General features: G+C 43.2%; 1 protein-coding gene across 1 annotated transcript; it reads left to right on the top strand.

Moving 5' to 3' along the window:
- Positions 1-7,270: 7,270 nt before the first annotated feature.
- On the top strand, positions 7,271-13,514 carry LOC142933160 (protein NLRC3-like; the record flags this gene model as incomplete). The annotated part of the gene is made up of 5 exons (XM_076077297.1): positions 7,271-9,078; positions 9,176-9,349; positions 9,755-9,928; positions 12,415-12,461; positions 12,601-13,514. Coding segments are annotated over 5 exons (2,799 nt in total), but the record flags the coding sequence as incomplete, so codon positions are not given.
- Between the last annotated feature and the right edge of the window lie 1,786 nt (positions 13,515-15,300).

Below are 15,300 nucleotides of genomic sequence, written 5' to 3'. Positions count from 1 at the left end.
GGGACTAGTTCTAGAGGATATAGTTGATGTTGTTCTCCAGAGCTAGAGATACTAGTAGTAAAAAAAGTTCATATTTCCACTATACAAGGATTCAAATATATGAGGGTTACAGAATATAAATACCTCAGTATTTGGAGATGGGAAACTCACATTCACATATCCTTTCAACAATCTTGTCAATACATTACAACAAATAATTGGTATTCTGTAATGAATTTTTAAATTTCCCTATGTTTTATGGTAAAAGGATTATTGGTAAGTAACCTTCAAACATGGACTATGGACAGTTCAGGGCCATGATCTTTGGCCACAGTCCGTCAGTGTGTACTGGTTTTATCTGATTTTGTTGTTTTTCTCTTTGTTTTTTAATCCTTAAATCCTCAATGACATCTCTGATATAAATTAATTAATTAATGAATAGCAGCAGAGATCTGGGGACTAGTTGCAACAATCTGGGGATTGATAGCAAATGTCTACTGACTTTTTGCAGATGTCTAGGGACAAGTTGCAGCAGTCTAGGGACTACTTTCAGAGGTCTAGTGACTAGTCTTTAACTAACTGCCATGCACATCTGTATGCAGATTATACAATATTGTGTTGTATTGCCCACACTAAACCTGCAAAATTGATTTAACGCTCTCCAAGTTGCACTCAGTGATCTAAAACTCATATTGAAAGCACTACTTCAGTGTTCGGATAGATGACAAATTCTCATACTCAAAGGACCTTTATATGGTAAAAACAGAAAGAATAAAAGCAATTACAGTATGAACTGCTGTCGTTTACTTAATCAACAAAGGACGCTGCTACGCCCCACCCATCATGCTGTTCATGCGCTGTCTAATCTGGCACTCTATTACACACCAGTAATATGTATGTTCTCCACACAGTCCTCATGTCCAGATCACTCCATCACTTTCTCGTTTAACGTTCCAGAAGTTCAGGAGCTCTTGCAGACACACATCCACCATTGGTTCCTCCATTTTCAACTCTTTCGTTCAACTTGTAATTCCCGCCCTAATTCCGTTGATCATTGAGTCCCAGAACTTCATCATGGATACCCTGGATCTCCCTCAACCCTTTCTTTTTACTGGTCAGCTTGGAAGAATGTCCACTACTTCCACCACATGACCAGTTCATTATAACCTTTCCACTGTTAAATCTTGTCAACATGACCTGTTTTTGTTACCTTCGCCCATTCCATGATGATCATCTAAAAACTCATGCCATCAAAGTGCACCTTAGTGGAATAAGCTTCTTCTCTAAACTCTTATCCGGTAGCCCGAGCTTTTAACTTCACTTCTCAAAGCTCCTCTACGCATCCCAGAACCCTCAAAACAAACATGAGACTTTGGTCCTCCTAAGCCAGGGGTCGGCAACCTGCGGCTCGCGAGCTGCATGTGGCTCTTCAGCCCCTCTGTTGCGGCTCCCTGAGTCTACATCAGGGAACCCCAACTGGCGGATCGGATCCGGACCCAGGACCTAAATCCGATTGATGATTCGGAATTATACATATTAAGCACTGAGTTTATAGTTTAACTGGCGCCTCTTATTAAGCCGTTACGGCACTTGTTCGGCGGTGCAGGAAACACACCGACCAATGCATTGTAAATCACATTAGGTGATGCAGCTCAGCCAATCAAATATGGGTATTCTGACAAGTTTCCTGACTCGAGCGAGGTTTACACACACCGTGACACACAGGGCTGAGACGAGGAAATAGAAAGAAGAGCAGGGAAATTGCGCTGATCGAAGAAGATATCTCGCATGACGTTCTCCAAAAAGAGACACATGTTCAGAGAGAATATAATTTATAAGCAAGAATGAACAGAATCTTCTCTGTTAATTATTCCCACAGGCAGTCAAATCCTCTACCTCTGTCAAGTGCTTTTCCCCCACGAACGCAAACGGCTAATCATGATTTTCAGACCCACGCCCTCGGTAAACTATCAATGGATAAATCCAAAAAAAGAAAAGTCACGGAGGAAAATAGAGTTTGACTCTGCGTGGACGTCTTCATTTGCTTTCACTGCCAACGATGCTGGCTTACCTGTATGCTTCCAGAACAAGCACACAGCATGTGCTGAAAAGTGTCACGCTGGAGATGAGCGAAAAAGAGTGATTCCTCAGCTGCTGCAGCAAACTGAGCTCTTCATAAGAGTTTGATATTGTTATAACAGGTAAAATTGCAGTAACATGTGAAGAATTGTCTTCATTCTTGTTATATATTTTCAGAAATACAACAAACTATAGTTTTTGTATATATAATATAACTATATAACACTTTATATGCTGTGATATCAAATAGCTTTTGCAGATCCAGACGAATTTCATTTGGTGGAAAATAGGACAAAATGGCTCTTTGGATAGTAAAGGTTGCCGACCCCTGTCCTAAGCGTATCTCCACTACATTCACTCAGTTCTTGAAGATCTCAACTCCGCTCAATCTAGTTTCAAGTATCTGGATATTTTTGTGGCTTCGTTGTGCCAGGGTGCTACAGCGGATTCCCGATCAAAACTTCCCCACAATATATTTGACAGAGCGGATGAGCTACAAACAGTTCAAGCCTGGCAGATAAATCATGTTTTCTTTAAAATGCTTCTACATCGGTTCCTCAAATTTCCAAAAACCACTCTGTGTGGGGAACATGACAGCCAGACCAAAGCTCAGAGGTGAGATGACCATCTCTAACTGTCCATGGCCCATGACTCAACGTCTTTGATTCACTAACTCTGTTTCTACATATGTGACCAGGATCCATCAGAGACCAGACTGTCCTGGACCTGGATCTGGACCTGGACCTGGACCTGGACCTGAACCTGAACCTGAACCTGGACCTGGACCCAGCTGTGTGTCCATGAAGAGTGACCGGTCTATGCGTCTTCCTATAGTCTTCAAAGATGGACGCCACTCTGTTGATCAAAGGTGAGGATTTCAAACTGATGATGAAAACAAAGTGATGATGATGATGATGATGATGATGATGATGATGATGAAGTCAGAAGGTCACTCAGGTAAAACTCTTTTACACCACATGGTTCCTCTCTTCATCCTGATTGGACAGCATTACTCTTCAACCATCATGTTCATCTCACTGCATCACTTCCTGCCTTTGCTGCACTGAATACAGCTTCAACATCAACATTGAAACATTTCTACATGAAACATTGATTTCATACTAAATGTCTCCTAAAACTACCAGAATGCAAATACACTGAGTACAGTAGGTTTATTAAATCACCTCAGTGCAGAATGTATCTGGTGTTTCTATCAGGAGGAAGATGGAACAACCTGGACCTGAACCCAGCTGTGTGTCCATGAAGAGTGACGGGTCTATGGATCATCCTATTAAGTTCAAAGGTGGATGCCACTCTGTTGATCAAAGGTAAGGATTTCAAACTGATGATGAAAACAAAGTGATGATGAAGATGATGACGATATGTTTCTATCAGACTCTCTGTTGTGAGATCTTCAGGTTTTAAACCTTTACTGACTCAGATGAAGTCCTCTGAGCACCAACACTCTTCTTCATTGAAATACATTCACACTGGGAGCTGCCCAGTACAACCAGTCTGACACTGAGACACTGAGTTTTTCTGCAACATGCACATTTTTCTGTGCTGTTTTTGTTTCAGGGTCCAGCAGCAGAGACCAGACTGTCCCGAGGCCAGCTGTCTGTCCTTCAAGAGCAACCAGTCAAAGCAACATTTCATTGACTTTAAAGGACAACGTCCATGTGCTGATCAAATGTAAGCTGTAACTGACAGTAAGAGTCGGGTTATGCTAGAAAATAACTTTATACGACATCTGAAATCTAAAGTTTTTCTATTTCTTGTGAAAAGCCGTCCATCATAGAGGGAGAGAGACGTGATATTGTTTGAATATATATGGAGATAAAGAAATTACGTAAATTAATTAAGGGAATAATAAATAAAGAGAGCTGTGAGACAAGTTCAAACTCCGCCTACTTTCTAATCTAAAATCAGCTGACCAATCACCGAGTGAGGTGGATGTGATGATTCATGTTTAAACTGTTGTTTACTCAGAGAAATTTGACTGGTTTAGTATCATTTTTTCACACTGGGAGCTGCCCAGTACAACCAGTCTGACACTGAGACGCTCCACTGGAGCAGCTGGAGGTTCTGGGTGCCTTACTCCAGGGCACTTCAGCAGTGTACAGTGAGGGAGGGAGAGCTACATGGAGGGCTTGGGGAGAGCTGTTGGGACTAAACCAAACTGACTGGTGAAGAAAACAGTGAGCTGAAAGACTGAGCTGTTGATTCTCAGTGGGATCAGCAGGACTAGTAAACCTTTACCACTACAGGGACTCATCTGATCCACATCCAGATATCACTTCATGGACCTTTACCTTGTGTTGGTCTCTGTGTGGACAGGCACAATGTGAGCTAATTCTTCATGATTCCTCCACAGAGAGGACCAGGAGAGCTCAGAGGTTCCCAGAGGTCAGTCTGCCCAGCAGCATCAAACACACCTGGACTCCATATTTATGGTCTGTACATGTACAACTACTTTTACATCTATTCTGTTCACAATCATCTCCATGCTGCACTTTGTAGACCAGTGTCCAACATGGATCTGATGTTTGGTTCCATGGTTTTAGTTTGTGTCATTCATAGAATATTCTGTTCCAGCTGCTGGAGGAGAACATCGTCACTTTTGTGAAGAACGAGCTGAAGAAGATCCAGAAGGTTGTGAGTTCAGATTACCCAGAATGCTTAGAGAGTCAGAGGGAGGATGAGGAGGTGTTGGACGGTCAGGATGAAGAGCAGAGGAGGAGCAGCAGAGAGGCATTTGAGAAGATCACAATGAACTTCTTGAGGAGAATGAAGCAGGAGGAGCTGGCTGACTGTCTGCAGAGCAGTAAGATGATTTCTCTAAAGATTTAACATGCTGGATAAATGGGACGTTTACTAATGTCCGGAGCCTAAGAGAGGCTGAGCGTAAATGGAGAAAAGGCAAACTCCCGGGGGACCTTCTTAACTTCCAAGCTCTTCTTTCCACTTTTTCCATCACTCTATCTACTGCTAAAGCTGCTTTCTTTCGCTCCAAAATCCTAACCTCTGCTTCCAATCCTAAAAAACTCTTCGAAACTTTCTCTTCACTCCTCCAACCCCCACCCCCTCCTCCTACTTCCTCCCTTCTCCCTGACGATTTCGCCAACTTCTTTGACAAGAAGGTAAACGATATCAGATCCTCCTTCTCTCAGCCCCCCTGTCCACTCTCTCCCTGTCCACCCTCTCCCTCTCTACCATCTCCAGCTCTTCCCCCACAGCTCTCCCTCCCCTCTCCATGCCCCATCTTACCCTATCTTGCTCCCCTCTCCCCTAACGAGGTCCTCAACCTTGTTACATCTAACTGCCCCACCACGTGCTCCCTTGACCCGATTCCCTCCCCTCTTCTTCAGTCTATTACGACTGAACTCCTTCCTTTTCTCACCCACCTCATGAACACATCTCTTGTTTCAGGATACTTTCCCACGGCTTTCAAGACTGCTAGAGTCACCCCCCTTCTGAAGAAACCATCACTTGACCCCTCTGATGTCAAGAACTTCAGACCGGTGTCTCTTCTACCCTTTCTTTCCAAAACACTTGAACGTGCTGTCTTTACTCAACTATCCTCCTATCTCCACCAAAACAACCTCTTGGACCCTCACCAGTCCGGGTTCAAAGTGGGTCACTCGACTGAGACAGCCCTCCTTGCGGTGACGGAGTCGCTTCATGCAGCGAGATCTAACTCTCTTTCCTCTGTCCTGATTCTCCTGGACCTGTCTGCGGCATTTGACACTGTTAACCACCAGATCCTCCTATCCACCCTCGAGGGGATGGGCGTTTCAGGCTCTGCACTCTCCCTGTTTGCATCCTACCTGACAGGTCGATCCTACCAGGTGTCATGGAGGGGCTCTGTGTCGGAACCACGCATACTGACTACGGGGGTTCCGCAAGGCTCAGTCCTGGGCCCCCTTCTCTTCTCGCTCTACACATCATCTCTGGGTTCTGTTATTCGCTCGCATGACTTCTCCTACCATTGTTATGCCGATGACACCCAGCTGGTCTTGTCATTTCCCCCCGGGGACACTCAAGTGGAGGCACGCATCGCTGCATGCTTGGCTGACATCTCGAAGTGGATGACGACACACCACCTCAAGCTCAACCTGGACAAAATCGAGCTACTGTTCCTCCCGGGGAAGGGTTGCCCGCACCGAGACCTGTCCATCACCATTGATGATACCGTGGTGACGTCAACTCAGACTGCGAGAAACCTGGGTGTGACCCTGGATGACCAACTGTCGTTCTCAGCAAACATTGCATCGGTTACACGCTCCTGCAGATTCCTGCTCTACAACATCAGGAGGATTCGCCCCTTCCTCACTGATGAGACGGCGCAGGTGCTAATCCAGGCTCTTGTCATCTCCCACCTGGACTACTGCAACTCACTACTTGCCGGAGACCCGGCGCTGGCCATCAGACCTCTGGAGCTTGTCCAGAAAGCTGCAGCTCGCCTGGTGTTCAATCGCCCCAAGTTCTCCCACACAACTTGCCTTCTCCGTTCTCTACACTGGCTACCTGTACAAGCCCGCATCCAGTTTAAGACTCTGGTGCTAGCCTACAGGGCAGTGAAAGGAACAGCTCCTTCCTATCTCCAGGCCATGGTCAAGCCCTACACCCCAGCCCGACCACTTCGCTCTGCTACCTCGGGGCGACTGGTTGCCCCGTCGCTCAGAGGTCCCTGCGGCCAATCGACCCGGTTGCGGCTGTTTTCTGTCCTGGCCCCACAGTGGTGGAATGAACTCCCCACTGACGTCAGGACGGCAGAGTCGCTGCCCATCTTTCGGCGCAGGTTGAAAACTCACCTCTTCAAGAAGGCCTACCCTTCTGCTTAGCACTTACTTAGCATCTACTGTATTCATACTAGCTTATTGCACTTATTGTTTTTATATTAGCTTGTGGCACTTATTGCATTCCTTTGTTTCTGCACTGTATGTTGCCTCTGGTTTATGCTCTTAGATGTTTGTTTGAGGTAGGGACATGTACTTATTACTTCTGGTGACTAGTTGTTCTCTCGAAAACCAATGTTGAATACACTTATTGTAAGTCGCTTTGGATAAAAGCGTCTGCTAAATGACTGTAATGTAATGTAATGTAATGTCTCAAGAGATGGACCAAAATATATTCATAGACTCATTCTTTGAGGAAATGACATGTTGAAATCTATTCTTTGACTCATTGATCTTCTTTGCTGTGTGTTCATTCAGGACATCTTGCTCCAGTTTGTCAGCGTGAACTCAAATCTAACCTGAAGAAGAAGTTCCAGTGTGTGTTTGAGGGAATCGCTAAAGCAGGAAACCCAACCCTTCTGAATCAGATGTACACAGAGCTCTACATCACAGAGGGAGGGACTGCAGAGGTCAATGATGAACATGAGGTCAGACACATTGAAACAGCATCCAGGAAACCACACAGACCAGAAACAACCATCAGACAAGAAGACATCTTTAAAGCTTCACCTGGAAGAGAGGAACCAATCAGAACAGTGATGACAAAGGGAGTGGCTGGCATTGGGAAAACAGTCTTAACACAGAAGTTCACTCTGGACTGGGCTGAAGACAAAGCCAACCAGGACATACAGTTCACATTTCCATTCACTTTCAGAGAGCTGAATGTGCTGAAAAAGAAAAAGTACAGCTTGGTGGAACTTGTTCATCACTTCTTCACTGAAACCAAAGAAGCAGGAATCTGCAGCTTTGAAGAGTTCCTGGTTCTGTTCATCTTTGACGGTCTGGATGAGTGTCGACTTCCTCTGGACTTCCACAACAATGAGGTTCTGACTGATGTTACTGAGTCCACCTCAGTGGATGTGCTTCTGACAAACCTCTTCAGGGGGAAACTGCTTCCCTCTGCTCGCCTCTGGATAACCACACGACCTGCAGCAGCCAATCAGATCCCTCCTGAGTGTGTTGACATGATGACAGAGGTCAGAGGGTTTACTGACCCACAGAAGGAGGAGTACTTCAGGAAGAGATTCAGAGATGAGAAGCAGGCCAGCAGGATCATCTCCCACATCAAGACCTCACGAAGCCTCCACATCATGTGCCACATCCCAGTCTTCTGCTGGATCACTGCTACAGTTCTGGAGGATGTTTTGAAGACGAGAGAGGGAAGAGAGCTGCCCAAGACCCTGACTGAGATGTACATCCACTTCCTGGTGGTTCAGTCCAAACTGAAGAAGGTCAAGTATGATGGAGGAGCTGAGACAGATCCACACTGGAGTCCAGAGAGCAGGAAGATGACTGAGTCTCTGGGAAAACTGGCTTTTGAGCAGCTGCAGAAAGGCAACCTGATCTTCTATGAATCCGACCTGACAGAGTGTGGCATCAATATCAGAGCAGCCTCAGTGTACTCAGGAGTGTTCACACAGATCTTTAGAGAGGAGAGAGGACTGTACCAGGACAAGGTGTTCTGCTTCGTACATCTGAGTGTTCAGGAGTTTCTGGCTGCTCTTCATGTCCATCTGACCTTCTTCAACTCTGGTGTCAATCTGCTGTCAGAAGAACAAACAACCCCCCGGTTGTCTAAAGTCATTAGAGACAAACCTAAACCAAAACGTCTCTACCACAGTGCTGTGGACAAGGCCTTACAGAGTCCAAATGGACACCTGGACTTGTTCCTCCGATTCCTCCTAGGTCTTTCACTGCAGACCAATCAGACTCTCCTACGAGGTCTGCTGACACAGACAGGAAGTAGCTCACAGACCAATCAGAGAACAGTCCAGTACATCAAGAAGAAGATCAGTGAGAATGTGTCTCCAGAGAAAAGCATCAATCTGTTCCACTGTCTGAATGAACTGAATGATGGTTCTCTAGTGGAGGAGATTCAACAGTCCCTGAGTTCAGGACGTCTCTCCACAGATAAACTGTCTCCTGCTCAGTGGTCAGCTCTGGTCTTCATCTTACTGTCATCAGAAAAAGATCTGGACGTGTTTGACCTGAAGAAATACTCTGCTTCAGAGGAGGCTCTTCTGAGGCTGCTGCCAGTGGTCAAAGCCTCCAACAAAGCTCTGTAAGTACAGAGATAGTTAGATTCATATATCATAACTTAAATATGCTGCTATCTTTTCTACTTATTGCTAATTTTTTCTTCATCATTTTCTCTTCAGATTAAGTGGCTGTAACCTCTCAGAGAGAAGCTGTGAAGCTCTGTCCTCAGTTCTCAGCTCCCAGTCCTCTAGTCTGAGAGAGCTGGACCTGAGTAACAACCACCTGCAGGATTCAGGAGTGAATCTGCTATCTTCTGGACTAGAGAGTCCACACTGTAAACTGGAAACTTTCAGGTCAGGATTCATCAATTTGTTCCACTGATGACCACCTTAATCCTGATTTACATTAATGGATACATTCTTAACCTGCATACGATTGTGTCTGTGCTTGCATGGTTTTAAACCAATTGTGTTTAATTTGTTTCTATTTTAAAAATATCAATTAAACATGTTTTATGATCTTTTTTTCTCTCACTCTGCTGTTATAACTTGACATTTCAGAGAAGAATCAAAGAGTTAGCAGTAATGTTGTCAGATTGTTGATCGACATTAGTGAGTGTTTGGTTGTGACTAGAAAACATTCAGTAACAATGTTAATGTAACCCCACAGTAACCGACAGTATCTCAGTACTGCAGTAACCTTCCAGCCTTCACAGTTACCTCAGATTATGTGACGTGTGTTGTTTTGTGTGTTTGCAGCCTGTCAGGCTGTCTGATCACAGAGGAAGGCTGTGCTTCTCTGGCCTCAGCTCTGAGCGCCAACCCCTCCCATCTGAGAGAGCTGGACCTGAGCTACAATCATCCAGGAGACTCAGGAGTGAAGCTGCTGTCTTCTGGACTGAATGATCCACAATGGAGACTGGAAACTCTCAGGTATGAAGAGGCCTGCTGCAGCTACATCTCAGTGAAGAATCAACAGCTGATTGTAGACATGGTGTGTCAGAGCCCAAAGAGGTTTATTTAGGACTGGACCAAAGTTATAGTGGGATACAGGCAGTGCTCTGTGGCTGCAGACGGACTTGAACTGTAATATGTTCACCCTCAGATTACAGATAATAGAAACCAGTGTTGACTGTTGCTAGGAGACGGGATGTGAACAGCAGTGTCAAAGTCAGACACTTTGTACATCCAACCATCCCCACCGACCTCCTCCATCAGAGGGTTTGTGGCGCTGTAGTGATTTCAGGCTACTTTCTCCTTTACTTCTGAGAGACAACAGTCAGACCAAAACATCCAACAATCAATACTTCTATATTGACAACGGATCAGCTGACTCTGTGTAATGGTGAAGAGTCGTGTAGCGGTGATGAACCCACAGAGAATTGTCTCCATCTCTGCAGCTCTTTTAGCTCCTTGTTTTGGTTCTGCAGCACATTTCCTGTTTGGTTCAGTCTCAGTGTTTCCAGCAGCAGCTGTTTTCATCCAACAAGCTGTGATGAAGCCACTGTTCAGTACCTGCTCAGCAGCAAACAGCAGACAGACTCAGTTAAAGACTAGCTGGTGAACATAATGGAGCATTTAGCAGCTAAAGAGACAGATGCTTCCCTCAGGGGGTGGTGGAGACCAAAAACAGAGCTAAAAGAGAGAGAATATTGGACTTCCATTCATCAGGTGACACAAACACAAAGACTCCTGATGAGTCATCATGTTGATGTGTAACTGCTGGATGTGGAAGCAGCTGGTTGATATCATGTTAGACACAACTACTTTCTTTCAATCATATTATTTTCAGTTTATATAGTTTACACACCACATGTTACCCCCAAAAAGAACAACACATAACATAACATACCTGCTAACTATACAAACAATCAGACTCAGACACAAAAAAAATTGAGACACAAGAAACCAAAACAAACATAAATCATCACCCTCCATATTGACCCTGCAATAACAATTAAATATTAATGCGGCTAACTATACAGACAGTCAAACTCAGCAACAAACCATGTTTGTTTTTTTTAAATCTGAGAAAACAGCACAGTTGTGGATCATCATCGTCCATATTATACCTGTCACAACAATTAAATAATATTAAATATTGTGGACTTTTCCCTTCACCAGCTCACTTGGATCCCACGTTGCAAAACCTATTCGTATGGTTTCGGCATAGTCCTCTCCAATAAAATCCATAACAGGCTTCCAAACAGAGAAGAACCCATTTATGTCTCCTTGGAGAACATGTGTGAGCCTCTCCAATGGGACTAGTTGTAGAACATTATAAAGCCAACTTGAAACAGATGGTTGTGCGCCGTCTAGTCAATACTGTAAGATTGATAACCGTGCACAGAACGATAGAAGACTAAGAATTCTCTTATATCTGTTTAATACTGGTGAGGCAGCGTCTAGGCCTAGGATGCATTGTACAGGATTGAGCTCAATAGGACACTGTGTTATGGAGGATACTTGGTTACCAATTTCAACCCAAAATGTATGAATTTCTGGACAGAGCCACATTAAATGCACATAGGTGCCTACATGCTGCTGACACCTTCCACATACATCTGTGTGGGGCTGAGTGAGCTCTCTCCATTACCTGCTGTAATTCTCCATTGAGTCCGCCTTCTGTTTCAGCTCACTGTTTTCTTTTTCAATGTGACTGATGCAGGTTTTTAAGTCCTCAACGTCGTCTTCGTTGCAGCTGACTCTTTGTTGTACTGCAGTGATTTGGTGTTTACCTCTTGTATTATATATATATATATATATACTGTATATAAAAGATCATAATTAATATCACCACCGTATTAATGGTTTCAGTAGAAGCATCAAGCCGTGATATTAAGTCTGGTTTACACTGGCTGATTGCGTCCATGAGCGACTGAAGGGAGGTTTGACTTTGGTTTAGATGTCAGAGATTTCACAGGTAATCAGCTACTTGTTCACTAGTTTAAAGGTCGTACATCCGTTGGTTTGAACTTGTAGAGGTTCTATTAACAAACTGACTCCGCCCATGCAGTGCGACTCACGCACGTGCGACCACGACCCAGAACCGACACAACTACTTTATAAGCTGATAATGTGTCAGATGTTGTGTTTACAGCTTGTTTTCACTGAACCACAAGTGGACAAAGAAATCAAGTGATGCAGGTTTAAACATTTGATTTACTGACTGACTGGAAGAGGAAACTGAGTATGAAATGGATGATGATTGTCAATATAATACTGATAATAATATATCATGAATAAGTGAACATAATGAGCTGTCGTCATGGGCCAATCAGAAGAAGCTCCAGTGAAGTAAAAGAGTATGAGCTGATTAATAATAAGTGCTCCATGTGAACATGAATAACAAAGCTCTGTGTGTGAGAGCGATGTAATGTCCATGTTTCATGCTGCTCTGACCCCCCTCCTCCTTTCAGGGTGGAGCCTGCTGGAGTCCGATGGTTCAGACCAGGTCTGAGGAAGTGTAAGTGTGCTTTGAGTTTGATTCATGAAAACAAAGCATCTTCAAACTGTGACATCACTCATTCACATCTCTGATGTCATCATCAAACAGATGATAGATTAATAACTGCAGCTGTATTGTGTCTTGTTCTCTCCATCAGATTCCTGTGAACTCACACTCGACACAAACACAGTACACAGAAAACGCAAACTGTCTGACAACAACATGAAGGTGACACGTGTGGAAGAGGATCAGTCATATCCTGATCATCCAGACAGGTTTGACTTCTGGGAGCAGCTGCTGTGTAGAACTGGTCTGACTGGTCGCTGTTACTGGGAGGTTGAGTGGAGAGGAGGAGTTGATGTATCAGTGAGTTACAGAGGAATCAGAAGGAGAGGAAACAGTAATGACTGTTTGTTTGGAAGGAATGATCAGTCCTGGAGTCTGGAGTGCTCTGATGGTGGTTACTCTGTCTATCACAATAAGGCAAGAACACCCATCACCACCTCCTCCTCCTCCTCCTCTGGTAGAGTAGCAGTGTATGTGGACTGTCCTGCTGGCTCTCTGTCCTTCTACAGAATCTCCTCTGACACACTGATCCACCTCCACACCTTCAACACCACATTCACTGAACCTCTTTATCCTGGCCTTGGGTTCAGGTTCTGGTTCAGGTCTGGTTCCTCAGCGTCTCTGTGTTCTCTGGAGGAGGGAGAGTCTCCTCCTGCTAGAGAAACCTTCTCTCTGCTGACCAGATAGTTCAGTGTGTACAGGATCACACACAGCTGGTGTGAGTTAGGAGAATGTGATTAGGAGTTTATCCTCAGGGTGGTGTTTGTAGTGTTCTCTCTCCAGTATGCTAGAGGTTGATGAAACAATACTCTGAACAGAGTGATGTAACTTCAACAACCTTACTCTCATTCTTGAAGGTCGTACATCTTATGTGTCCAAACAGAACATCATGTATTCCTTGGATTCCCCGGAGAGAGCAAGTCTCACTATATTACAACCCTCTCTGATCTCTAAATGAACATAGATGTGTTATTAGCAATACTATAAATGAACTGAAATAAAATAGTCTCCGTATTTTAAACTCAAAGTGTCCATGAGTCTTTTCTTCTTCTACTAACAATGTGCTACTTTGCACTTTACTCTGTTGAAATATTAATCAGACAAGTTTTAATATTTATTTTGGGTCAATTATTAATTACATATCAATATAAATCATGAAAATATGATAATTACCATAGTTGATAAATTACTTAACAATCATTAGATTAAGCGATAAAGAAATAATCAGGTGTTTATTCTGTTTATTATTACAGAGGATTATAAAAACAAAATAGTATAATATTAAAATAATCATTCGATTTTTTTAATATATACACACACACACACACACACACATAAAATATAGCCTATACATTCCATCAGAAAAGCATTGCAGCCAACAATCATCTTTTTGGAATTTATTAAATGTGTGTGTGTGTGCATATGTATGTGTGTAGGTGTATATGTGTATAATAAAATGTAAATAAAAGTTGTATCTGATGAACTTTAACTGAGCTCTGTGACTTTCCAACAATACGTGTTAATAACAGTGACTCTAACATGATAAAGGTGATTGTTTGTTTACTATATGATCAGTATTTAGTACATTGTGTGTAGAATGATGGATTTGGGACACAGACTGTGGTGTTGTTCATCCAGCAGGGGGCGTCCTCTCACTGCACATCAAGTCTCAGAGTCCTGAACAACTGAACAAGTTTGGACTAAAGATTCAAACTAATTATAAACTTTAATTAAATTTAATAAGGAAATAAACTGACGCATTCAGTCGTTAGATTTAATTAGATTTTAATCTTAAAGAAATAAATAAACTGTGACTGAGTGTGTGTTGGAGGTTATATACACATGTAGTATACATGTGTGTGACATTTTCTTTATTAAAATCACCATTTCTTCATCCTTCTGCTCCCCGTGTCTCTGTGTTTGGGTCCATCTCCTGCTACCTTTTTGCCTTAACTTGACAGAAGGAACCAACCGAAAATATGGACTCAGCAGATGGATGGTTTAAAGAGGAGCTCTATAACCTGAGTTATTCCCTCTTTTGTTTTCATGGAGCGTGGAGGAGATCTGTGTTGAGATTGGTGAGCAGGAAGACATCAGCAATGTTATGAATGGCAGTGGTGGGCCGTCAGGGCCTAAACAGAATCACAAAGTTATAGCTATTTTATTATTTAATCATTTTCCATAAATACACTACATGTATTCTAATTATTTTTCCCATTATCTTATTTTCTCATTGCACAGCTACTGTCCTCCTCTGTTGCTCTGCTTCCAGCCTGCAGCGCTGCTTCCAGTGCAGCTTGTTTTAAGGAGAGCTTTTATCCAATCAGATTTCACCTCGATGTCTCGAAAAGGTTCAAAGTTGGTTCATGTTAACAGAAGAATTGTTAGAATCTCATAGTTTGTTAAAAAAAAGGTTCAAATAGTTGTTAAATATTGTGTAAATATCAAATAATCTTATATTTCCTCTTTCTGAATTCCCTGAAAAGAAATGTTAGAATATTATTAATTTGAACAAACAACTCATATAATCAATGACTAATAAATCATAAAGCTGTGAGCTGCAGCAGCTTAACAGAAGTTAGAGAACAGGAGAGTCAGAAGGTGTTAATAGATCTCGGTCTGTTCACATCCACACAGTCCTGACAAGAGCTCTAATTAGGCCACAAGTGGAAGCAGCTGTGTGGGTGAACCAGGCTTCACTAAAGAAAACCAAAGGCTCAGATATTATCAACATATTACCAGTCGAACAAGTTCAGAATACAGAAACAAAAGGTTAAAGGGCTTTTTAAAC

Source organism: Anarhichas minor, unplaced genomic scaffold (genome assembly GCF_050575085.1).
Source record: "Anarhichas minor isolate MPS153535 unplaced genomic scaffold, ASM5057508v1 ptg000058l, whole genome shotgun sequence".
Taxonomy (NCBI): Eukaryota; Metazoa; Chordata; class Actinopteri; order Perciformes; family Anarhichadidae; genus Anarhichas; species Anarhichas minor.
Note: the sequence above shows the minus strand (reverse complement) of the source record. Positions and strands in the feature narration are given on the sequence as shown.